Here is a 26965-nt window from a genome sequence, read left to right on the forward strand (position 1 = left end):
CATATGAAATGCAATTCTTACAACCACACTTGATGAAACTTATGTTGCAGGTTACTTTGTGCTTGTTATCAAATGGACTAGATTCATAAGTTTCTGCCAATATAACCAATCACAACTACATTCCCAGAATTATGAACATATTTGACAGCTGCTTGTTCCTGCAACAAAAAAAATACCACTACAAGTTCCTCCTCATCAAACAAAATGGCTTCAGGCCTGCCAAGACGGCACATGATAAGGTCGATTGGTAGGCACAAGAGGCCTTCCAACTGGCACATACAATTCTCATAATGCGAGAAAGGTACTGGTACACTCCTACGGCACATGACACCATTCCTCGACCCAACCTAACTGGTTTAACGGCTGTAGACACTTCAGGAGACCATCTTGGTTAACGGCTAATACCAAGATGAACCAAAAAGTCAACTGATCTTGGCTTTGGATGACAAGGATGAAAGAAATATCGGTCAAGATATTTGGATACACATCAAAGACATTGGACTTGCACAAAGGCTTATGCAGAACCTATGCCTCCACAATTATGCACACGAGAGAAAAAAACAAAGACAATTGATAAAAGGATTGACGAATTCTCTGTCTCCTCTAAAAGATCATCTTGCCACATAAAAAAAATGATTTTATTTGAAAGAAAATAGCTAGATAAAAATCTAACAATTTCAATAGGTTTTCTGCATACCAATTTTATTATAGCATCACAAAAGTAGAACTGGAAAGTCAACAGTAGAACTCAATGATCAGAACCATAAATTATGGTAGTCCATCAGATCAGTATTTCAGATACAGAAACTAGTCATCGACATTGTAATACAGCCGTAAAGGTTATCAAATTTCCAGGATGCATGTTGTGCAGAGTATAATAAATGAAGGAAATCAAATAGCAACCTGACCCAAGATAATCAGATAAATATAAATGTTATCCAAACAACTAAGTATAACACTCTACTGGATTTATTTCCGCATACAATCATACCAAGAGGCGAATAACTAGAAGATGCCTAAACAACAAGACAAGGAGACTAGTTCAGCCTTCTTCTCTTACATGAGTGAAGTGTGCTTTCATCAACATCAAAAGAACCATAAGTGTTGCTTCTAACTCTCCTTCTACTGGACCGAGAATATCCTGCACTATTTGGTTCTGCGAGAGCATCAGTGGCAGCAGCATCTCCCTGTATCATGGCCATGGTGCTAGAAGCAGAGGCCTGATCAGCAGCCAATACTGATTCAGCGTGATGCCTGATTGTTGGTGGTTCCAGATTTAAAGGATCAGCAGATGAAGTAGATAGACCATATCCATTGCTACTACTTGCATTTTGTCCAACCATATTACCAATCTCTCTATCTGTGCCATGGTCATACATGGAATTCTGTGGCCAAAGATTGGCTCCATCTCGGAAGATAGAATTTGTATTACTTCTGATAGGGTTTGGCACATTGTTTATGGGCAATCCAAGATCCTCAGTGATAGATCCACTTTCAGGATTTACCTCTCTTTGCAGTCTTCTTGCCCTCATCCTACTTAGAGCTCTACGATGAACACTGTCAAATATTTCCTGCAGGCTTGGGTCTTCGTGCCTGTTTTCTCTATGCATGTGCTGATCAAGAAGGCGTCTCCATGACAATACAATTCCCTCCCCCAGTCTCCTTGAAACTGGGCGATACAGTTGCCTAAAGCTTTCAAATCTATTTCCACGTGGTCTTGGTGGTATTGTAAGATCTGACACCTCATCCTCATTATTTTTCTCAACAGTAGGCTGCAGAGACCCTCTACCATAAATAGGTGTGATGTTTGACTCAGTTACGACTCCCTTACAAACAGGGCATTCTTTAAAATCAGAATGGACATGCAGCCATTGATATAAACATGGCCAGCAAAACAGATGTCCACATGAGGTAACAACAGGTTCTACAGCCATATCAAAACATATATTGCACTCAAAGTTAGCAGCACTTCTACCTTTCTCTTCCCTCTCCTCTTGTGAAGTTTCTGTTGTATCATTTTCAGCACTCACTTTATGCTTCCCATTATGTTCCAAAGATCTTTGGGAGCTCAATGTATCACACACTGGCTGTTCACGAATAGGCACTGATGGCGACAGAAAACTGGACCTCTCACCAGCATGCTGAAGCAAAGATCTAAATTGTCTGTTTGGCCATCGAAGGCTAGATTCGGTCAGTCTTCTGAAATGTGCCTCAGTGGTGTGAAGAGGCTCAGGCCTCGAAGAGGGGCCATCTTCCGGACACAGGATCTGACCTGTTTGCATGGGCATTGATGGGTAAAAGCGAAAGGTGGCTGTTTCGTGGTCCTGTGAATTTGTCGATCCAGAAACATAAGGTGGCGAGTAAAACACAGGTTCATCAGCACGTCTGAGTGGAGACGCAGGGTAATAGACCATATGAGAGTCATCATCCTGGACTGCAGTTTCATCGGGTTCCTGCAGAGCTGGCAGGGGTTGTACACTGGAAGGAGAATATGGAACATCAGGTCCTTCAGGGTCTCGAATAATTGGTGGAATAGCAGACGAGGATTCCCCATATCGTTCATTGGAAGGGAATGGGGTGTACTCTGGAGTGTCGATCCTATGAAATGGGAGAACAGCCGGCATGTCAGGGGTGTATTCGGCATGTGAAGGAGAGTATGGAGGGTGAGAATCCGATGGTTCCACGGCACCTGACATGGGAACTGGAACACGGACGTCCTCGGTAGTGGTGGAAGACGACGGCAAGTACAATGAACTGAGAGCGAGATCGGGACCGAGACCAAGAGTGCAGGGACGAGGGGAACGAGGCAGCCCCAGGTAGAGGTTCAGATCCATCCTCCTAAAATTGCTCTCATTTCCCTAATCTGTCAATCCAAGAAAGCAAACAACCCTTGTTTCCCCAAATCCTAGCAGCAAAATCCCACCTATTCCACCGTACCATCGGAACTCCTGCACAAAACCTGATAAAAGAAGGGAACGAAAAACCCTAGCTGACTCACAAAATCGAAAGCAAGGGTTTCTACCTTCTTCAGCAGGATCAGATCTTCATTGGATGACAATAATCTTCCAATAGGGGAATCAGGGTTAGGGTTCCTTTTCTCGTAGCGAAGTGGAGACCGACATTCCAAACGCTGGAAGCTTACAGCAAATCAACGAAGCGATCGGACATTACAAGGGGATGGAAGAGCAAGCATCAAAAGGAAAAGGCAAAGCCGAAAGGTTCAGAAAGCCTCACCAGGAATTTGAGGTCCGCAAAGGCGACGTCACAAAGGGGGACGGCGTTGCTCCCCTTCCCCCTTCCCCCCTCTCGGCTACCAGAGAGCGAGCGAGCGAGCGAGAGAAATGGAGCGGCGGAGGGGTGGGGCATGTATGGCTGAGATGCACTTGTGCTGTCCACATGATCATCTGATTCAGATCAAACGGTTCGGATGTCGCAATGGGTTCAAGGCCCGAGAACGATGCCAAAAGAGACTTGTGTACCTACCCGCTTAACCTTCTCCGTGAAATGGCTTCACCGAACGGCTCATGGAAGCCGGCCCCACCACATTGCCATTGACCACTTCCAATATATGTGGACACATCAGTAAGTAACATCAGAATACAGTCCAAGTTTTTCCCTCGAGTAACTGTTACATCAACATGGTGTTACAATAACACGGTTCTACTATACTCATACAATTTAAGCTTCCTACTCTTCGAAGTCTGAATCGGCTGATTCCTCTTCCACCTCTGAATCGCTCAGCACATACACAGCTCTCGTACTGTTCGCTCTCCTCGGTCGAGTTCTTGCCGCTGCCACTTCGTTGATCGGTGAAGGGCCGCCATTTGAGGAACCGCCAGAGTCTTCACTGCCGGAGGGTGAACCTTTGAGTCGACCCAGCACTGATCCACTTTTGTTGTTGAAAGGAGAAGCTCTCATCTTCCGGACCTTCTTCTGTGGCGAGATCCTGGTGGTGGCATTTTCCGCGGGCTTAAGCACTTCGGTGATGCGTTTCTGACTCGAAACAGGCAGTGCCAAACCCCTCTTCCTTGTCGCGGTCGTGGTAGCCTTTTCTTTGGCAGGCTTTTTCCCTCTACCTTTCCCTCCTTTAGGTGCTTCCACCACACTGAAATCCTCATCGTTGTCTTCGTCTATGGCGGGCATGTGATTTCCAGCTTCGTTATCCTCGTCATCCGACAGGTCGATCGAAGTTGCCTTCCTTGTTGCAGCGCTATTTCTGTCCGCTTGTTTTTTGTCCTCTCCCTGCCCGACCACTGCATCTGTTGTTTCCATTGCTGCAACATAGCAGACATTGAGTCTTGCACCATGTGCTACCATAATATATGTGACGCAATGCTATTCCAGTGCGCCTACCTGGGTGGTGATCCGGAGAAGAGTCGAGATTGTAGGCAGCAAGCCGATCTTTCAGTGCAAGAATATCATCGTCTTCGTCGCCGCTCTCAACCACCACACGCTAACAGGGAAGTCAGAAAACAAAATTGACTTGAGACAGAGTGGACTTCAAATATATGAAGTTATCATCACTGCAATTGAATCAACCTGCTTAGCAGGAGCTCTCTTGGTTGCCCCTCTAGGCTTCTTTTGTCCCGCATCAGTTGCAGTAGCCTCCGATCCAACAACGGATGAGTTATTTGCTGCATTCTTTCTTGGCTTCTTCGGTCCTGGTCTAGAGGGTGCAAGACCGGCAGTGGTCTTCATTCTCATCTCTTTCCTCACCCCCTCAGCCTCAGCATCCTTTCGTTCTAGCTTCTGTAAAACGTATAGGCAAACTTGTAACATGACAAATGAAACAGAAGAGTAATTTCATAAAGATCAGTAACAACACTTACATCCAGCTCCTCTTCTAATGCATCGAGTTCCTTCAACCATAGAGATTTTGCAGATGTTCTTCTTAATTCATCAACCTCTCCCTCTAGTCTGTCTTTATCTGCACAAAGCTCTTGAACCTTCTCTAACGTCAAACTTCCTATCGGCATGCACATCAAATATTCGTAATCGCTGGCTTTTACTCCACCCTTTCCCACCTCAGGGCTCTCTTCTTCTTGATCTTCTTCTTCCTCCACAGCTCCGGCGACAACAGCATCAATGCCTTTTTTTTTCTTTGGCATAGGAGTGAACCCTTTCTGCTGCAGTTCAAGGAACAGATCTGCTCTCTTCCGGTTACTGACTATTATCTCACCTCTAACAACACCAAGGATGAACCTCGCTTTGTTATCCAGTTTCAGTAAATCCAGCTCGAGGTTGTCCAAGAGTGCTTTCTGCATTAGTATGGTGAAAAGTTATTAGCATCTACTACAAGAAACAACCCAGAGAATTTCGGCACAACAATGACAGAAAGCTCACCTTTCTTTTTTCATAAAATTCATATCTCATATGAAAGAACTCCTCAAGAACTGCAAATAAGATTGGAGTGTTAGCAACTAATTCAAGTTGACAAGGAACGTGTACCTTGATATTTGCAGAATGAAACCTACTCTGCTCGGGATTATCGTATTTTTTTATGACACCCTTCGAATCAAACAAGTGCATATTGGTGGTGCCAATTGTTGTAGTCAGCTTGAACTTTTTCTCCAGCCCTTCTTGTCTGGCAATGTTCATATTCTCCTCTGTCAAAGTTACCTCAAAGTGGACCGTCTTGTCATCATTATACTCCCGATAATCCTGTGGATAATGCACCATCACATATGCTTTTCTTCATGTATAATTTCTGAACTTACACAAAAACCATTTTTCAGCAATTTACCTTGATAAATGGTTCCTTGATCTTATCATTCCCAGTCATCATGGACTCAAGAAATTCCTTGTAGTCCTGGGTCCATCTACGGACCGGCAACTCTGTTATTCTCAGTGTTGTGTTGTCAACTTCCTCTATGACACCAGTAATTGTATAGGTCACACCAGCTTCCTTTGTTGCTGATTTCTCTATCCGACCCTGATATAATAATTGGAACCGAATCTTGTTTATGTTCCTCTTATAGTAACCTCAAGTAGAAAAGGACAGCATAAAAAACGAACATACCTTGAAACCTCGATACCATGGGTCCATGGGTTGCGTTGGTTCGTCATTCAACAATCGCCTAACGTTAGCTACAATGTCTTTTGGGTTGTAATTAGGAACGTAGGAACTCCATCCAGTTCCAATCCCTTCACTTCCATTGACTAAAACCGTAGGTATGACAGGCATATACCTGACAATTAAAATATGTGAGTCATAGATAAGCTCAAGGGAGTCCAAACAATCAAATTATAGAATGTAATCAGTGCTTTCTAGATGTTTACCAGGTGGGTTCAATTGATTGCCCATCCTCATTTAGGTAGTCAAGAAGAATATCATCATCCTTGGAGAACAAGAACCTCGTGACAGGTGACATACAAGTGAAGATATACCTTGCACTGGCATGATCTTTGCCTCCCTATGAATGGTGAGGGGAATAATGAGTTAGAAACGAAAGCATAGAGCCGAATTAAGATATAAAGAGAAATCTTGAGCAAATTTACCTGGTGTCTAGTACCAAATTGTCCTTCAGGTTGCAAAAGATTTATGTTGTTGCTGCCCACAAAATCTTGAGCCATACCAATTATAGTAGTAGAAAGACTCTGCTCACCATGATGATATGCTGACTTCTCAGAAACATAACCTACAAACTGGGCAACCTGTACGACAATGAAATATGCATTAAATAAAAGATTTTAGAACTTGTCTTTAAACACTTAAAACTACTGCTTGGAAGCAAAGTACTCAAGGCACCCCTTCCTTGGTATACCTTGGCCTGCTTTACGAAATTCCGCTTGAAGGCGCAAAACAAGATCTTCCTCTGGCCTGGTTTCAGGCCATCAACCATTGAAGGTATTGATCTTTGTAGGTCTGCCCTGGAGAACAGGATCAACTCCTTGTTGATGAAATCACTGTATTTGATAAGCTTCTGCTTTTGATCAAGATAATTGTCCGGCTGAAATAGTTTGATAAAATGTGTTTCTCAGAATAGAGTTGAAAGATCAATTGGCTATGGCTAGCAGTAATCATGAAACTTACCTCAAATTGGCGGAGCCAATTCTTTCTAGCCTCAATCTTTTTCTTGCTGAATGCTAACTCAATAGCATTACCATCTTGCTCATCCGCCCATACAAATTCCTTTTTGTGCTTGTCTATGTCCTTAAAATACTCTTTGCCTTCTTCTGATTTACTTGTCCCTAACCCCTGAATCAAGGATAGACAATGTTAAAATCTAATTCTAGAGTATATGCAAACAAAGATCTCTCCATAAACAATAAACAGAGAAAATAATACTTCAGGAAGATCAGATTGAGATTAGTTATGCTTTAATCAGCAAACCTTATAATACTTAATTGACCAACCACTTGAATTCCCTCCCAAACTTTCTTTCCATGCTTCATACTCTGGCATGGAATAGAATGATAGAACAGTCTTGTTCTTGTTATTAGTTGCCTGCATGAAAGATGATAGATATATTCTTAATTCTCATACATAATATTTCTCTAACATTTCAGACTATTGTGGAAACGACAATACCTTCAAAAGAGGTGTTATAAACTCAACCATAAATGAGGGAACTTTTAGCAACGAGGGCCAAAATGTATGAATAAAGTTGATGAGGAGGCCCTTGATGTGCGAGCCATCATGATCCTGCACAGAAATGGAAGTAACTTTTTTTGCCAGCAATGCAATTATATTATGGTAAGAATAGAGTGATGCACAGGGGTGACACCAAACCTGATCTGTCATTATCATGAGATGGCCATATCTCAAGCCTTTAGTACTATCATACTCCTTTCCATGCTGCAAACCAAGTATTTGCTTTACGTTCTGGATTTCTGCATTATCCATTATCTGCTTATGGTTAGCTTCTCTGACATTCAGCAGTTTCCCTCTCAGCGGAAACACACCATAGTAGTTCCTGCCTACTACCGAGATACCAGCCATCTGTGATGAAGTAGAGAATTGAGATTATGCTTTGGAATGGGAAGCTGAAAGTGTACATGACTAAATAGGCTGAAATGACTCACAGCAAGAGCCTTTGCAGAATCTCCTTCAGTCAATACCAAGGTACACTTATCGGAGTTCCTGCCACCAGCATCGTTAGCATCCTCGAGCTTGGGAATGCCTGTAATCCTCTGCCTTTTGGCACCATCTGTTTTCTTCAATTCCTTGCTCTGCTTGAAATCAGCCCATGTAAGCAGAGTGTTTACGACTCCTGATTTAGCAACTGCAAAAAGAGAACTTGTTCAAATTATCGCAATGCTTTTTATCACCGTCTAGAGAAAAAACTGGAACAGCAGCATGTCAGGAGTAGAACTAACCCTTCTTAAGGAACTCTTGTGAGAGCTCACACTTTGATCCAAAGCTTCCCTGACGAGTAGTCAAGGTTTCTTTGGTCTGTGAATCGAAGGCAGGGTTATTGATGAGGGCATTGACGAATACCCATAGATGACTTCTCACATTGTGTGCTTTAAGGTTAGCATTCTTGTTTTTCTTGTTTACGACGGTCATTATATGGTTGGTGATCTGATTAGTAACACACTCAACGTGAGTTCCTCCCTTGATCGTTGAAATACCATTCACGAAGCTAACCTGTATGAACGAGAGGCAACTGATAAGACACTATGCAATCCATAAACAATGTCAAATCCAGTAGCAGATACAACAATCATCAAGCACAAGTTCCATGTGTACCTGCTGGAACTGCCCTTCACTTAGACTGACACAAATCTCCCACCTTTCATTAACCTTCTCCGCGATCCTGGTCGAACAATCCACACCAAAAAAAGATCATTTTTCTTATAATCAAAGGCTGAAATGAGAATGAGAGAAGTGCAGGTTCTCAGCAGACCTTGGAAGTGGTTCAGTTCTGGACTTCGATGCAGACTGAAGGTACAAGTTGACGTAATCGGAGAAAGTCTTTACAGGTATCCGTTGCCCATTCAACTCTACCTTGACGGACTTGCCGAGGGTTCCAGCGAGATCAACAACCCTCTTCTTCATGAGTGCAACCACGTCTTCCTCGAGACGAGTCATGTTAAATTTGGCAAGATCTGGCCTAAAGGTCACCTTTGTCCAGTTTTCCCCTTCCTTGCACTTGGTAATTGAGGGATCGGACCTTTTCCCCATGTTGTCAGAGAAAACCTACAACCCAAAGCCGAAAAGAACACATGTTCATAGTGTTAAGGATCAGATCACTCGATCAAGAAGCTTGATCAGGACAAAGAAACCATGAAATTCCTGAGCGCCAAACATCTGTTTCTTGAAACCATATCTAGATACAGAAAAGAGGATTCGTCAAGATCGGGAGCGGAAATCCTAATTCAGAAACATCAGCAAAGGATGTGGCAGAATCGAGAGCAGAGTGCCTCATTCGTAGCTTTTTGGTGCCAGAAATAAAAAAATAGTAATCAAGAAATCGAGGTCCAGATCAAGAAACCGTGGTTACCTGCTTATACTTCTTCTGCCTCCTCCCATCGGCGGTCTCGATGATGAACTCCGCGGAGAAGATGTTGGTGAGCTTGGCGCCGTAGCCATTTCGCCCACCCGTGGTCTTCTTGACGTTGTCGTCGTAGTTGCTGCTGGTGAGGAGGTGGCCGAAGATCAACTCCGGCACGTAGACCCTTTCCTCCTGGTGGATCTCGACGGGCACGCCATCGCCGTTGTTGTAGATGCTGATGCGGTTTGCGTCGACGTCGATCTCGACCTTCACGGTGTCCATGGAGGGGTCGCGCTGCTTGTTGTCGGCGGCGTTGACGAGGATCTCGTCGAAGATCTTGTAGAGGCCGGGGACGTAGGTAACGGGGCGGTGGACCATCTCGCCGTTCTCGTAGACCCAGAGGGGCTGAGTGTGCTTCTCGACGGAGCCGATGTAAGTGTCCGGGCGAAGAAGGATGTGCTCGAGCTGCGTCTTCTTCTGGTAGATCTGCTCGATCGTCTTCTTGCCCCCTGCCGGTGCGGGGGCTTCGGCGGTACCGCCCCCCGCAGCGGAGTTGTGGGCGGCGCTGGATTGGAGGGGAAGCTTCCTCTCGGCGGCCATGGCGGTGGAGGAGGAGGAGACACAGAGCTTGTGTCACGGAGAGGGCAGAGATGGAAGTGCAGCGAGGAAGAGAATATGGGGAAGGGTTACAACGTTCCAAGATTTGAAATTTGAATTCGAAGTGGGGGCGTGTTTGAATTAAATGGCGGTGATGAGATCAGGAGGAAGGATCCAACGGGTGCGGTTAGTCAATAGAAAGGCATGCACTTCTCCCCATGTCCGGTAGAAGTATTTGTAGTTAGATTTTTGGGTTAATATTAAATTATTATGATTTATTCATATCTAAAATAACTCATGTATTTTTAAAAATATAATATATAAATAATAAGCATTAAATAAAACCTGTGACATACTAATACGTATAATTTAAGATTAAAATTTATTAAAATATATAAATTATTTTAGATACGAATAAATAAAAGAACTTAAGAGGTTGTCCGATATGTCTTGTAAGTCAAAGAAAACATGTCCTGCTACCTCAATGCTGCATAGCATATCACCTAGAACCTGAAAAGAGAAACAGTAGCGATGTATAAAATTCTCCCTCACACCACACCAATCATCCCAGTGTCTACAAAAACATCGAAGAGAAATGTGATGTTGCCAAACCAAATATAAAAAAAAAAGCCAGAGGAGTTTTACTGAGCTGACGACAGTTTCATGTGGAACAGGGAGATGGTACCAGGTTCCATCAAATGCAGTAGCTAAATTGCCTACGCATCCACAAAAGAGTTGATAAGCATTTGACAATAAATAACTGACTCATATGCATATAAAGTTTTACAGATCTGGCTCTTTCACATGACTGAAATTTATGATTTATGTATACTAATCAAACTGTTGAACATACTAAAATTTGCAATTAGTAATTTACACGAGTCGGCCAACCAAACACCACTGAGAAAGTTCTTGAATAAGAACACACCTTTGAGTACCGAGATGCCAGGTTGACTAGAAGTGCTATGCTAAAGAAGAGCAGCTTGTCATAGGAGCCGAATATATAACTTGCAATGTGACATTTTACAGCAACAAGCAGGGCGCTTGTTTGCCCTTGGTGACTGGTAAAACAGAATTAGCTTATCAATATAAGGACCCACCTTTGTGACCGATCTAATCGGAAAACTTCATTGGAACATTCACCTCGGGCCAAAGTGTTTGTGAGTAGTGTACATGAAGCATTGAATCAGGTAGTTGGACATATTGCATGAAATTGTCACCTATGATGGAACTTATTGTTGGATCGGCCGTTCAAATATGATGGGTCACAGCAGTTGATGGCCTCCTAACTGCTTCCAGAATCCTACTAAATGCTACCTTCACAGGGACACATGTAACTGAAGGCAATTGTCCTTCTGGTTTCATCAAACCACTCAATATATCACGATCCCTACCAAGCCTCACATCACCATTCTCTCTACTGTTTCTCTGTTCAGTTGCAAAAGAGGATAGTGTTCTAGTTTTCTGGTTTGACAAACTTGCTCTTTTTAATGACTTTTTCTGGCTATTACCCAAGGGTGGTCGGAGATCATGAAATACTTTCTTCTTTGTTGACCTGGACTGGTTTTTGGAATGACCAGAATACATGTCGGGTAGATGTTTGTTTTCTATTTCTGAATACAGAGACACCCCAGCTTCGTCATCCTCCAAAGATGATACTGGATTAGAACGAGGTACTCGTTGCATGGCTGTTCTTCTGGCAGTCCTCCAGACAGGTTGGTGTGCTGTACTTTCATCAGGATTGCTAGAAAAATATTGGCCAGTGGAACCATCTTCTAAGATTTCAATCTGGAGAGGGTGGCCTATAATTGCTTTTCCATTCAATCTGCTCATTAGAGAAACCAGAGGAACATGCTCACCTTGATAGCTTGCTTTAACTTTCAGATCGACATTAAACAAATTCGATCCTATCTCTCTGCTGATATGAGAAGAATAAACAGGATCATAGCACTCACCAGATTCTTCCCAATACTTCCTTCGAGTCACATAAGACGGTCCATCAGCTTCCCAGCCTGGAGTCATCATTAAATGAGAATCACTTCCCAAATTGTTCATGCCAATGCGGCGTCTCCCTGAATCCCTGGCTGCTTTGGAGACTAGAGGGTATCTTTGATTACTATATCCAATGACTTGTTCTTGAAGAAAATCCCCATCACTCAAGTCAACATCATCAGAAGCATAATTATCCTCCTCTTTGATATGGTAGGAATCTGGTTCTACAGTCCTCTGGCTGAAAGGTTCCATCTTCTCCAATTTCAAAGTGCTATACTTGGCTCCATATGCAGCTTCCTTTAAGGAAGCATCATATTTATCAGAACCAATGACACAATTCTTGCCATCCCTTACATTGCTTGGCCTCTTAACGAGATTTCGGGTGTTGCGTTTGCCTTTCATATGCCACTTGGAAACTCCCGCCTCAGCAGAAGCATCTGCAGAATGTCCATAAGGATGCAACTGGGAAATGTTGCCAGGAAAAGGCACTTCATCATTGTCCACATCTTCAAATTTCTCCGAACTATGAGATGCAGAAGCGTCACGATCTTCTGGTCCAGATTCAAACAATTGACCACTATCAGAAACCATTGAAGACATGGTTCTCAAGGAAACTATAGCAAAATCAATTAGCATCAAAAGCACATAAAACTTAACATGCGATCTCAAATCATCAATTCTGCAGATGAATTCAACGTCATCTTCACACCATCGCAAGTTATTTCCAAACACTAAAATTAATACACAATCATTAATTTAGAAGTTGCAATGGCCAAATCCTGAAAAAAAAAATCAAGCAGGACTGTAATTTTTGTTTGTATACCATAACAAGGCTCTAGATGCACCAACAATTTAAAACACATTGTTAATATGCATATTTGGGCCCCTCAAGATCGAAATTAAAGATTATGAAAATATCATTTGTTTCCATTTAGATTTAAGGATGTTATGCAAACAACCAGCAGAAAAATCATTAGTGGTGTTCTTTTTTCTCTTAAAGGCATCTTTGGATTTTTTGAAGTAAGATTATTGCAACGCTGTGCAACGACTTTCAACCTATGCATCTGAACAATATTCCATTTTTTCATATTAAAATCCTTTACAAGTCTGCATATCTACTCAATCTACAGTTTTTAATCTCCAAAAAGAATAAACAACAAGATAAAAGATAAGGAGGCAAATAGCAGAGGAAATAGAATTTATAGTCTCGAGGAAGGAATTAGAGACAGAAAGAGGATTATAAGGAAAAGAAAAGAAGAAAAGGACTAAAGTAAAGCATCGGTCAGTGGCTATTAAAAGTTTATTAGACATGGACCGACACATCCTGATGCAGAATTATGCATAGCCACTAATCCCTGCATTTTCAGGCTACAGCTACATAAACTATAACTACTGAAAAGTGATACTTCAACTAATTTATAAACAAGCCCAAAAACTGTTAGATAATTGACCTTAACTGCACTCGTAACTTCAAATAAACTAAGCTAGACCAGCGAACGCTACAATTCAAAACAAATATTGTGGGGCCATTAAAGATACTGGAAACATATTTTAGTTCTTTTTGGTTCACCAGAAAACATAGTTTAATTAGGGTTTTTCTTGCCACGCCATTCTTATTGCCCATTAATGCCCATCCAGTGCTCTAGGAAAAAAGCATGCAGATTTATAAGGCCCAGAAAATGAACAACATGGCCAGTCAGAATAGCAGAGAACAAAACATGTGGCAATATATTGCAATCCTTGGAACATAAAAAAGAAGGTTAGTTATGTAACAACAAATAAGTATACCTAGCTATTCTAAATGGACCTGGTACTAAAACAAAAGATTCAAAATTCATCCTTGAGACCAAAGTATAAAAGATTTTGGCTACTTCTGAAATGGAGCTAAGAAAAAGAAAGTGCAATGAACTTGAGTTCATCTAAGAGTTCCTGTAGTCACATCGCCAGTTCTTGTAATGACATCTGCAACACCATCAAAGATGACACAGCAGCATCACACCAGATAAACAGTTAGCTTTTAACCAAGCGATCTACAATAAAAGCAAAGAAATAGAAGCCAGAAACACAAACTCAAGAACTTGATCCATCCCTGATGAAGAAAAAGAAAATAATAGATGAACAACTCAAGCATGGTACCTCCCAAAAAATCTTCCTCCTCCATCCCAGTCTCCAAGTAATCCTTTAGAGAAGAATCAGAGTCAGTCATCTTCATCATTCCAGAAGATGTGCAATCTTCTTCTAAAGAACCAGGTCGGTCAAGGCTATCCATTCCAATCTGGTCTGCAGGTATCTGCATATCTTCAGAAGAATATCCTCCATCCTGAGAATCAACTGAATCAGCAGGCACATAGATGCATCTACTTCGTTTTGCCCGACATATAATACCCATATGGTCTTTTCTCCCTTGTGTTCTGACAATGTCAGGATAATGAATAAACTGGGAAGAATCAGAAGACTGCAACTTTGCACTACTTTGTAAAACTTGATGAAGGGGCCGACGTCTATCACGCTTTTTCGCTAGAGATTCTTCAATCACACCGCCATGTGACCTTTTTCTATTGATTTCCAAGGCATCTTTGACGCTACTGACATGACCTCTACCACCCACTATATGCCCAGCACTAGGAAAAGCATCCATGTTATTCTCAGCAGGTTCCTTGGTAGTCAACCAAGGAACAGACTTGGGGAGCTTTTTCTTTGAAGCAATCCGCAGACCAAAATCCTGCAGTCCTCTCATCCGATGAAAGGTATCCGAAATATCTTCTTCCCTTCCTATTTGCTTACTATTTTTATGATCGTCATCCATTTTCATAGAATTGTTGATATTCTCTTCCTCATGCAACAAACCTGCTTTTCTGGGAAGCATCTGAGTCTTGCGAATGGCATTTTTACTATTTATCAAAGATTCATCATTTCCTGTGAGTGTATCTGAAGCTGACAAGTTAATAAACTCTCTTTTTAAAGTACCTAAAGGTTTGCCTGTAATTCCATTAGAGGTGATCACTTGTTTTTGCTGCTTCATTTCAAGCTGCTTTCTTTCAAGTTCAAGAGCATGAAGAATAGCATCCTCTCGGCGTGCATATTTCTCCCTTTTCTTTATAGGAACACCTAAGGAAGCTTCAGCCTTTTCAATGCAGGCATCAAACTCCCCGCAGCGAAATGCCTTAACACGTTTGGATTTCTCTAAGTTGTACCAGTCCCTGCCAATAGGTTCACCTTAAATATTTCAACTGAAACACATCATACAATGAGTATATACATATAAATCAACAAGAGATTCTATGTCATTGGTCAACGATGAGATTGCATATGACATAACTCGATATTCAAAATATAATAATATACAGAGCCTTGCTTTGCACACAATAACATACTTTGTGGCGGATCCCAAAATGAATCAGTTACTGTCAATCTTGATCATTTGCTTAAAAGCAAACTAAAGAAAACTTCGCTAATGTGCAAGTACATCATCATAGCCAAAAAGGATAAGCTTAGATACTCCTAGCAGATGTATATCGAGCAACTCTAACTTGCAAATGTAATCTAAGATAAACAAGAATATTAACCTGCAGAAATGATAAAATGGGTGACACATAGCTTACCCTTCATTGCAAATTATAAATGAAATTCTCATAACATGGTTGCATTCTCTATCATTTAAACGACAACATGAATCTTTGTGTTAAATCATACAGTCTACAACACTATCTGGAAAAGAGAATCATACATATTTTTGAGCCAAGTTAAATTCCACAACAGGCATCAGCTACTTTTGATTGGAAAAATTAATTATTTTTTAATTGAATGTAAGAGTGTAGAGAGAGATTTACACAGTTATTTGTTGACTAAAGAAGAATCTTATTGATATATTTTCTAGAGATATCACATGATGGATCTTAGACGGGTGGCACTAGAACTTTAATGGAGGGGGAATGCACCATATATAGTTATGATGAAATAATATTGTATGTTACCGTAAATGGATATAAACAATAAAGTTTGATATTGATATAAAGGTTATATAAAGCATATAATTCTGCTAAACAGCACATAAAGAACTGTCATTCAACACCTTGAATATGGCAATTGGGCTAATAGAAAAGAGTTTAAAATGAATATATTTTGAAGAATCTCATGAATCTTGTCAAAACATATAGAAATCTGGAATTTTCTTTGACCATTGTGGCAATATTCAAACAACCTAAAGAACATTTTCAGGCTATAATCCCTTAACACATATATCACTATTCTTTGTTCTATCAAAACATATATGAAATATCAAGAATCACGTCTCAAATGAGTTGTTTATCTGGAAGAATGTTTTTCCTTAACACTCAACAAATATCACAGAGAGTATTCAAATTTATTATTTTCTTAGAGATAGTAAAGAGAAATACAGAAAGAATTTTGATCATAACACCCATAGACTAAACTCGTATAACAATCTTCATGTTCTTAATAATAATAGCCTAAAATAGGGGGCTCAATCTTATATTGTGTTATTCCTATTTCAAAATCAATAAAAGATTTTTTTAAGTTTTAAAACCCAGATTTATCCTTACCATATATATAATAAAGGATTAGCAACTAATTTTCTTATTCCCTCTTTACAGCACGAAATTTCACCTACTTCAAGGCAAAATGGATGGGAAGTGAGGACACAGAAGTCTCATATGGAATTTGCTACCTGATTAGTTAGACTGGCAACAACGGAAAATAATATGAGGTACAGTGGTGCTTTTCAGTTTTAACATGCACAAGGTAGGATAGAGGGCTGTTCTCAACCCGCCTGCACGGAGCACGTGGCCACGCAACCCCCACGGCTATGTTACTGGTTTCATAAAAGGACAGATACACCTAGAGGTTACAATAAGGCTGGTAGTTTGCATCTTAGTCTCTTTAAAAAAAGATTAGGTCATTGAACTGTCATTAGCATTCCGAACAGGCTTGAGGTTGTTTGCTTTTCAAAGAGAGACAAGACCCCTGCTGCAATATTCATTCCAACAAACGAAAGAGAAAGGAAAAAGGAAACAGATAGGAGAAAGAACAAGAAAGCAAAGAAGACAGATAGGACTGGTGGTCAAGTCAAATTTTTTCACAAAATTTTTCAATCTCAAAAAATCTGTCTTTTGAAGGAATGGATACTCTTCTAGTACCACATAACCTGCCTTTACTTTCCTCATTAGGACTCTTATTAGAGAATAAAAAAGGAAAGAAAGAACCTTAATCAAGCCAGCAAAAAATATGAGTTAAACACCTTCATATTAAGAATATTGGATATCAACTCAAACTCTTTTATCTCATACACTCTTATTTGATGACAGGCTTCAAATAATTCCAAGAACGACTTCTCTGCGATATTTTATTACAATACAATGAGAACTCCCAGAAAATACTAAAAGATAAAATTAATTTAGTCAACTGTACCCAAAATCAAATAAAATCAAGACTGAATATATCCTAGTGGACCTAAACTTCAAAACGAACCTAATTTTAATCTGAACAAATTTGTGAAAAATCCAACGTAAGTCACCAGTAGGATATTCAGGTATCATAATCACTAACTCCTAAGTGCTCAATTTATGGAGCAAGTCATGTATATGAATGGATTTCAGTCAGCACATTCATGCCATGCCATTTCATAAAACACATCCTCTGTGGGAGTATTGTAGGGAAGTTTATAATGGAACTGTTGCAAGATTCAACAACTTATGAATTAAACAAGCCAGAAAAGTCAAGACCAAAACAACTTGAAAAAACTAATCACAAAAATACAATCACCAAGACAACAAGCAAGAGGATATATTGCAATGAAATAGAGCTACATACCTAGAGGCTGCAAAGACATAACAACTCTAATTGGTCAGGCCTTTCAGCCAAAACAACCAATGCCTGGAATAGCTTTTTCAACACGACAGTAAGATTATAGTCTTCATAAAGTTAGATTCAGGCAAACAAGAAACATAGGCGGCAAACCAGCAACGGTAAGCTAAGATAGTCGATGAGAAATGAGAAAGACTGTGATCTAACGGAAAAAATGCAATGATAATAGGAGATACCAGTAGATGCATAATATGGCTAGAGACCAAGCAAAACCTTACAGAAGCCATTCCAAGATTATGGTAGTTAGCGCACAAGTTTACAATGATATTAAACATGGAATACAATCTCAGTCTGATACTAGATGGTCAGACCAGTAATGGTAGTAATACGGGCCAGCATACAGACACTCAGTATGTGTCGCATTTGAACATACTGCTCAGATTAGAGAGAAAAAGAGAGAGTGGAGGAAGAGGAGATGATGGTAGTGACACAGCAAGGAGCATCAGAAGGCAGCATGATGGAGAACCATCGAGCTTCACAAAGGATTTCAGAAAATTTTATTCTAGGCAAAGACACCAACAAAAAAGTCATCAATTAGTTGGTCTATAAAATATAAATTCTACGAATTATGTTGAAAATTAAAAAGTCTTTTGGTATTTCTGGGGGCTCCTTTTGTATTAAGTGTACTCTTGAATTAAGTATACTCATTTACTATTTAGATATCCTAGAAATCATATTTTAGATTTCTAAAAGACATACTAATTCTCTAGGAGATTATTCTTGGGAATCATTGTCTTCATTAATTGTACCAAGACTCCTAAATCCCTATAAATGGTGGAGCTTGTTAATGAATTAAGCACTATAGTTTTGAATGAAAAAAAATGCTTGCATCTTCTCTCTCATAGTCTCTTACACTCTTCCCTTGCTATATTGCTCTCTTGCTTTCTCTCTACTTCTCTCTTTTCTCTACTTTGTTCTACATCAGTTTGGTATCAGAGCCCATCAAAAAACCTGACCTACACCACATTGTGTTCCAACTAGCAGCAAAAGCCTCGATCAACACTCAAGAATCCTTACACCTCCAATGTCAATCTCTTACGACTTTGGGGCGACTGCCCCTACAGAATTGGTGGACCACATAGCTCTCAATGTCGAGTAAATTTTTAAAAATTTTACTAATATTTTTTGTCGGAAAGAAAAATCGTATATTTCATTAGAATGTGATTTTCAAAAGACTAAACCTTAAAGTAGAGTCACATCCGAACCAATTTAAATAGCCTGGGTTAACAAAACCACTTTACCCATGACCAAAAGATGTTCGGTACCAATCAAAATGAGTGATTACTAGGGTGAGATCTACTGTGACATCCTACCAATGGATGTTGCTCACATTCTTTTAGGTCTGTCTTGGTTGTATGACCTTGATGTCACCAATCATGGGAGAGAAAACACGTATGCCTTTCGATATAAAGGCAAAAACTATATTCTACAACCAGTAAAACCGTTAGAAAAGGACAAAATAGGAACACTCCCAAGTCTCTTCCACAAGCCCCAACCACTAAGGGACTCCACTTACTGGATCCTAAATCTTTTGAAATAGAGAGCCTAGACAACAAATTTTGTATGGCCATTATTGCTAAAAAAATTCCTAGCCTTGTACTATTCCTAACCAAACTCCTGAGGTTAAATCCTTATTAAATAATTTTTTTGATATCATACCCTCGAAATTACCTGGTGAGCTACCATCCTTATGGGAAATTCAACATGTCATTGACCTTGTCTCAGGATCACAGCTCCCTCCTACATTATATAATGAATCATAAGGAGAGAGTTGAGTTAGACAAGTTGAAGAATTTTTGGTTAAAGACTTTGTACGACACAACCTCAGTTCTTGTGATGCCCTTGCTTTGTTAACCCCAAAGAAAGATGAGTCTTGGAGGATGTATGTCGATAGTAGAGCGATCAACAAAATAACAATCAAATATAGCTTCCTAATTCCTCGACTTGAGGATATGCTACACCTTCTCCCTGGATCTAGTTGGTTGTCAAAACTTGACCTGAGAAGCAGATACCACCAAATTCATATTAGACCTGGTGACAAATGGAAAACAGTATTTAAAATTCAAGATGGCCTATATGAATAGCTAGTCATGCCTTTTGGTCTATCCAATGCCTCGAACACTTCCATGCGTTTCATGAACAATGTTTTACAACCCTACATAGGCAAATTGTTGTAGTCTACTTTGATGACATCTTGATCTTTGCTAAAACCAATGAGAATCATTTGGAACATCTTCGACGGGTTCTTACTACCCTTCAAGTTGCTAAGCTCTATTTCACTCAGAAAAAATGTTATCCAACGCCTCAAACACTTTCATGCGCTTCATGAACAATGTTTTACAACCCTACATAGGAAAATTGTTGTAGTCTACTTTGATGACATCTTGATCTTTGCTAAAACCAATGAGAATCATTTGGAACATCTTCAACAGGTTCTTACTACCCTTCGAGTTGCTAAGCTCTATGTCAGTTAGAAAAAATGTTCGTTCATGCAAACCTATATCCTATTCCCTAGGCTTCAACATTTCTACCTAGGGTGTTTCCACTGATCCAAAAAAGATCCATGTCATTTTAGAATGGTCTAAGCCTAAAACCCTTCCTAAAGTTCAAAGTTTCCAAGAATTAATCTCTTTCTATAAGAGATTCATTAGAGAGTTTAGTTCTATCATGACACCTATCACTGATTGTCTAAAGAAATGTGAGTTTTCTTGGACCTTGGCCGCTACCAAAGCCTTTGCTAACATCAAAACGAAAATGACCACGACTCCTATTCTTAAGCACTCTAACTTTAGTAAACCCATTGAGGTCACTTCTATCATGACACCTATCACTGATTGTCTAAAGAAATGTGAGTTTTCTTGGACCTTGGCCGCTACCAAAGCCTTTGCTAACATCAAAACGAAAATGACCACGACTCCTATTCTTAAGCACTCTAACTTTAGTATACCCATTGAGGTCACTTGTGTTGCCTCTGGTATAGGCATACAAGGAATTCTTAGTCAAGAGGGTAAGCCTATCGCCTTTTCAATGAGAAACTCAATGATGCAAAACAGCATTATTCTACCTACGACAAAGAATTCTACGCGATTGTGCAATGTCTTAGGTATTGGCAATCTTACCTTCTGTCGCAAGAGTTTATCTTATTGTCTGACCATCAAGCGATTAAAAGAAGAGTATACCCAATGTCCAGACTTTAGTCACATATATCGAGAAGTCCAAGATGAAAACCATCGTGAATGTATGGACTTCATTCTTAGGGATGGTTACCTTTTTTTATTTACTAGATTGTGTATTCCCCGATCCTCCCTTCAAGACATTTTTGTTTGGGAAATACACGTGGGTAGATTAGTAGGTCACCTAGACCGAGGCAAAACCATTGCATTAATCGATGATAGATTTTACAGGCCTTCCTTACAGCAAGATGTTGCTCTAGTGGTGTCATAGCATTACATTTACACCTGTCAAATTGCTAAAACTCGCAAACACAATATTAGCCTATACACCCCTTTACCCATTCCACATACACCATGGCAAAATGTGAATTTAGATTTGTCCTTGGACTTCCCAAAATAGCTCGTGATCATGACTCCATTCTGGTTGTTGTTGATCGATTTTTAAAAATGACTCACTTTGTCCCATGTAACAAGACCAACGACAACTCACACATTGTTGAATTGTTCTTTCGAAAAGTGATTAAATTACATGATTTACTCTTAACCATGGTGTCTGATAGAGATGTAAAATTTGTTAGCTACTTTTGGAAAGCTTTGTGAAAACTATTTGACCCAACACTGAAGTTCTCTTCAGCCTTTCACCCTTAGATTGATGGTCAAACTGAGATTGTTAACCGTTCCTTGAAAAACCTTCTTAGATGTTAGTTAGGGAGAAACCCGAAAACTAGGACTTCAACTTACCCACTACAGAATTTGTATACAATAACTCAGCCAACTACTCTATCGAAAAAAGCGCATATCAAACTGTCCTCGGCTATACTCCTCACACTCTCATTGACTTTGCACCCCTTCCTTGAGTATCATGCCTCAAAACCAACATACTCCTTTGCTCAACATATTCATGATTTGCATGCTAAGATTCAACAAAAAATTGTCATAAGTAATGAAAGTTACAAACTTACAACTAATGTATATCATAGAAGTCAAGAGTTTCAAGTTGTCGATTTTGTCTTGGTTCGCATTCGTCCTGAGAGATTCCTTAAAAACTCATTTAAAAAGTTATATGCCCGAGTCATTGGTCTTTTCTCATTATCCAAAAACTGGGATTTAATGTATATATGCTCGATTTACCTTTCGACTTAAATATTAGTCTAGTTTTTAATGTAGAGGATTTAACTCTATATCATGGTACTTTTGAGCCTCCTCTATCTATCGATATTCCTGCAAGTGACAATCCTCCCAAAGCACCGATTCTCCCACAACACAGGGATGAGGTAGAGGTCATTCTTGATGACCGTCTTGTTGCGTCTACTACTAGCATTACTCAACACTTTCTTATCAAGTGGCATGATGGTCCAACTTCCGATGCCACTTAGATTACTTTGGGGGAATTTCAAGACTTTGCAGCAGACTTATTGGACCAGTACCTTGCATATCACTCTCCGGGGTCAAGTTCTTTTTTATAGAGGGAGAATGATGGAGAACCATCGAGTTTTGCAAAGGATCTCAAAAAAGTTTATTCAAGACAAAGATATCAACAAAAAAGTCATCAATTAGTTCGGCTAGAAATTCCAAGAGTTGTGTTGAAAATTGAAAAGTCTTTTGGTCTTTCTAGCAGTGATTTAAAAAGGCGCTCGGGTGCTTGCCTAAGTGCTCGGGCAAGGCAAGGCTCGAGCACCTCGTTTAAGGGCCGAGCGACATGCTTCAATGAGGCGCCACCTAGGCACTCGCCCGAGCCCAGGCGTCGGGCGCTTCGAGCGAGGCCCAATTGATATAAGGCGGCCGAACAGCTTAATTTGTATTAGTTGGTTCGATCGAACCAACTAACGCATGCAGTTATATCAGCACGTGACCCCGACTCCCAACCCTACACACGCTTCTCTCTTTGTTTCCGTCGTCGACGATTTCTCCCTCTACCTCCGCCGCCAATGGTTTCTCTCGTTGCCTCCAAGTCTTCCTTTGTCGTCGTCCAAGTCTCCTCAGCTTTCGCTGCTGGTCGCTGTTGTTGTCCATTGCCTGCTGCTGTCCGCGACACGACTCCACTGTCGTTGTTCCAGTCCGCTGCCTCCTGCTATCCGCGACTCCACTGTCGTTGCTGTTCGCTACCTCCTACTATCCGCGACTCTACAGCTTCTGGTGTTGTCTGCTGCCTGCAACTCGGCTTCTCACCGCGACTTCTTCAGTCTCTACTCTTCCCTACTACTGTTAACAGTAAATATACTATTAACAGTATATTATTAGTTACTATTCAAAATAATCTTTATTTATTAGATTAATAATACACTATTTAGATTTTAACACTGCTAATCTTTGTTTTAATTTAATAGAATATTTTTATTTAAGTAATAATATTTATTAATTATATTATATATTTTTTTATATTTTAATATTTTAGAGCGTTTTGGAACCTTAGAACCTAGCGTTTTTTAAATCATTGCTTTCTAGGAACTCCTTTTATATTAAATGCACTCGCTTATTATTTAAGTATCCTAGAAGTCACATTTTAGATTTCTAAAAATCATACTAATTCCTTGGTAGATTACTCTTGGGAATTATTATATTCATTAATTATACCAATGCTCCTAAACCATTATAAATAGTGGAGCTTGTTAATGAATCAAACACTACTGATTCAAATGAAAAAAGGCTTGAATCTTCTCTCTTCCAGTCTCTTACACTCTTCTCTTGCTATCTTGCTCTCCTGCTTTCTCTCTACTACTCTCCTCTCTCTACCTTGTTCTACATCACAGTGGTAGAAGGAAGAGAAGAAAGAAAGAGAAAAAACAAAAAAACAAAGGATAAGACAATTACAAAAACTGTCAAGAACTTCAAACCAAGCAGTAGGCTTACCATCTGTATAGTTCGTACGGTCTGCTGATAGTCAGATAAGTCAGTACGGTAAGTTGGTTAAGCTCATACTGAACAAGGTGAAATCACTCAGTTCATGTCCCAAGTGTCTGTCGGGTCAGTAAATAATTGGTACAGATAATATTTTAAACTATGATACGAAACTAACAAAGAAGTGAAAGAAAAAAGGGTAAGATTGCTAAAAAAAGTTATTTGGCAGGTTTGAATATGTGATCGATGTTAAATATGAAACAAATGGAATTTCAGCATAATGTAGTGTGGTTGTTATATTATGGTCCAGTATAAAGATAATAAAGCAGCAGATTTCAGGGACAAATGGAGTGACACGATATGAGCAAGAAAGAATGTCATGCAAATCAATAATTCAGCAAAAGCATGACAATGTAAGTCAAGGTGCATACTTTCTGGATTGGCCTAGCACATAGGATTATGATCCACAAGATTGGCTTATGGTAAAGGACACAACCAATGAGCAATAAAGGATACGATTTAGCTTAATCCTTATTATTTATAATTGAGATGGATGAGAAGTATAAATGGTCGATTTAGAGTTATAATCAGGATTGGTGTACTAGTATAAGAATTCCGAGATGGAGATCTGAGGATGTGGAAAGGACAAAAGAAATGGTATTAGTTACCAAAGTTACATTCCTTATGGACAAGTTATCAGCAACCAAGATGCTGGAGAAGTGCACTGATAAAAATACGATAATAAGATACATCAGAAAGTAACAACCTAAAAAAATGTTAAAGAAAAACAAGCAAACATGTAAAATCTTGCTGTTACACAAGAAGTAGCGCCACTGAGGAATATTAATTAGCCAAAAAAATTGTAAAGCCAACACAAGGTACTCAGGAAAAGACTACTTGTTTATAGTTAAATGTATAATTACTAGTTCATAGTGTGGTTTTATAAAATAGAAATGAAGTATTTGGTTCAAATACAAGAAAATCTAACCAACATAGGCAACTTCTCCAGAATTTAGAAATAGGACGGCTACTATATAATTTGTCATTCTGTCTTCAATACTTGTTTCTGAAAAATCAGAATGATCATTAGAACAATCTAGATGAGGTGACAACTATATCAGGAATTAGAGGCTAATAGAAAATGATAAAGAAAATCAATGGGATCATGGTCCGCACTAAATTCTACATTCCGTTTCAAGGGTGAGAAAACACAACAGAAGATGCAAATGAAGAAAATAATGCTAGAGACATATTGAGTTTATAACCCGAGTGTCCAATGCTCAGGCTACTTGTGTCTGCTCCTGTTTAACAGTGTAGGGCTCTCTCCACCTCAAAAGAATCAGGTTCAGTGGATGAAAGTTCATGCCGAAGGAAAGTCCAAGGAAAAGCATTTCACAGAATTACTTTCCCATCGATGAGAGCTAAAGTTTATATGATAGCAGAAAAAATTGAACAAAAAAAGTCATCCATCTCTAAAGCTTAACCATCTCTTCTAACACACAATACCCAGGAAGCATAACCTGAACCCCACAGCAGTGATGTTACTTTGTTCAGAAAACAGCATGTTATCGATGACATGCATATTCTAACCGCATGGACACATAATGCTTCCACGGTGAAGAAAGAGCTTCCTAGCTACCACTTGATTTAGCTTCAACCCATCCCGTAGGTGACCAACTCTAGGCCTCAGTTGAGTTCCTAATTGTGAGAGTTCTTCTGTAGGAAAACAATCGGTCCACAGGCTGGCTTGCATTTATTTCATATAAAAAGATTGCGAAATTAGAGCGGAACTAGATAATTGGAAGGTACTGAGTCGCATCAGGCACTGCAAGCACACAGCACCGTGGAAAGAGTAAATTTGATACACAATAGCAAATAAATATTGAGAAAATTAGAATCATAAGAACGAACATACTAAGCAAGAATCAGCCAAGAAAACACCAAATCGAGATTGATGAAAATTTGAAGTACTGCATTCATCCATGCTACCTTTTCTTGATATCCAGAGAAGGGTACAGGAATGCATAAATTAAGAAAAACAAGTAGAAAAAAATAAAATCAACATAGAAGTCGATAAATGAACAAGCAGAACAGAAATCTCACACGCTGGCGTCCTCCCTACCGAGGAGCTTGACTGGCGTCCCGGATCTCGGTGACATGAGATGCGACACCGACAGCTCTTCAGGGCCAAGAATCCTCCCGGGCCACCAAGAGCCGTTCCTGCGGCGCACCCAGATGATCGTCCCGACACTGCAATCGACGCCGCTCCCTCCTCCATCTCCGGCCTCCGAAACCCCCATCTCCTCCCTCCCTACGCCTACAAAACGATCCAAAAGCCAAAACGAAGCCCTAGAAACGGCACGACCGCGACGGCGATCGAGTGGCTGACCGCCGCTGATGCCGGCGGCGGTTTGCAGCTGCAGGTGATGGTTCTCACAGATCCGATCAAGAAGAGAGGATCCCCACCCAGAATTTCCATTTACATCAAAGAAGATCTCATCCTCGACCGACCGGGACCTCCAAACCTAGGGTTTCCTCGAGGTCGCCATCGTCACCTCTTCCCCCACCGACACCGCCGCGACCCAACCCTCGATTGGGGTCAAGGAGCTCCTCCGATCTCCCTCGCCGATGAATCGAAGAGATGCCGCCTCTGGGACCAAGATTCCGTTCCTTTTTCTTTTTCTTTTATTTTCTTTCTTTATTTTCGCCTTCTTTTTTTTTCCTCCTTTTGTTTTCCTTCACATCAGAGAGAGAGAGAGAGAGAGAGAGACGGGTGAAGAAGAGAGGAAATGCAAACGGTAATTATTTCAAAATAGTAAATAGATGATGACGGGGAGATTAAGAGAGCAAGAAATAAAACGCGAGGGATCGGAACCAGGAGTTGGCTTGGCTTTCTATTCCCATTTCCTGCGTCGTTGTCCCGTATGAACTACATACGTTATCCTACACCAAGTGATACGGCCGTGTGATGGAGATCGACCGGAAGAGGGTGCTTTCGCCGCGACTTCTTTCAGTGGTTCATACGACCGAGGAGATCGTGGGCTG

General features: G+C 40.3%; 3 protein-coding genes across 6 annotated transcripts; all 3 read right to left on the bottom strand.

The window, feature by feature from the left end:
* Positions 1–904: 904 nt before the first annotated feature.
* On the bottom strand, positions 905–3381 carry LOC103986631 (uncharacterized). 2 transcript variants are annotated; one of them, XM_009404678.3, is made up of 3 exons: positions 3235–3381; positions 3023–3130; positions 905–2948 (listed from the first exon to the last, which is right to left on the bottom strand). In XM_009404678.3, exon 3 carries the CDS (start codon positions 2832–2834, stop codon positions 1038–1040), a length of 1797 nt encoding a protein of 598 aa, XP_009402953.2. In that variant the 5' UTR covers positions 2835–2948; positions 3023–3130; positions 3235–3381; the 3' UTR covers positions 905–1037. The 2 variants fall into 2 exon arrangements, with proteins under 2 accessions (XP_009402953.2, XP_009402952.2); XM_009404677.3 differs by having other exon boundaries at positions 3023–3137; positions 3235–3380.
* A 170-nt stretch (positions 3382–3551) lies between these two features.
* Positions 3552–10291, bottom strand: LOC103986633 (DNA topoisomerase 2). Its single transcript, XM_009404679.3, has 20 exons — positions 9447–10291; positions 8850–9142; positions 8693–8759; positions 8320–8590; positions 8026–8225; positions 7733–7942; positions 7532–7645; positions 7334–7447; positions 7034–7198; positions 6765–6950; positions 6499–6654; positions 6280–6413; positions 6020–6188; positions 5744–5932; positions 5475–5661; positions 5344–5393; positions 4830–5258; positions 4540–4749; positions 4354–4453; positions 3552–4274 (listed from the first exon to the last, which is right to left on the bottom strand). The coding sequence occupies exons 1-20, from the start codon at positions 10035–10037 to the stop codon at positions 3688–3690; spliced, it is 4422 nt and encodes a 1473-aa protein (XP_009402954.2). The 5' UTR covers positions 10038–10291; the 3' UTR covers positions 3552–3687.
* Positions 10292–10839: 548 nt separating this feature from the next.
* LOC135640866 (uncharacterized protein At1g51745-like) lies at positions 10840–26759 on the bottom strand. Of its 3 annotated transcripts, XM_065155647.1 has the most exons (4): positions 26024–26143; positions 24909–24986; positions 14163–15226; positions 10840–12577 (listed from the first exon to the last, which is right to left on the bottom strand). In XM_065155647.1, the coding sequence occupies exons 3-4, from the start codon at positions 15046–15048 to the stop codon at positions 11286–11288; spliced, it is 2178 nt and encodes a 725-aa protein (XP_065011719.1). In that variant the 5' UTR covers positions 15049–15226; positions 24909–24986; positions 26024–26143; the 3' UTR covers positions 10840–11285. The 3 variants fall into 3 exon arrangements, with proteins under 3 accessions (XP_065011719.1, XP_065011718.1, XP_065011717.1); XM_065155646.1 differs by lacking the exon at positions 24909–24986 and having other exon boundaries at positions 10840–12574; positions 26024–26759; XM_065155645.1 differs by lacking the exon at positions 24909–24986 and having other exon boundaries at positions 26024–26758.
* Between the last annotated feature and the right edge of the window lie 206 nt (positions 26760–26965).

Source organism: Musa acuminata, chromosome BXJ3-6 (genome assembly GCF_036884655.1).
Source record: "Musa acuminata AAA Group cultivar baxijiao chromosome BXJ3-6, Cavendish_Baxijiao_AAA, whole genome shotgun sequence".
Taxonomy (NCBI): domain Eukaryota; kingdom Viridiplantae; phylum Streptophyta; class Magnoliopsida; order Zingiberales; family Musaceae; genus Musa; species Musa acuminata.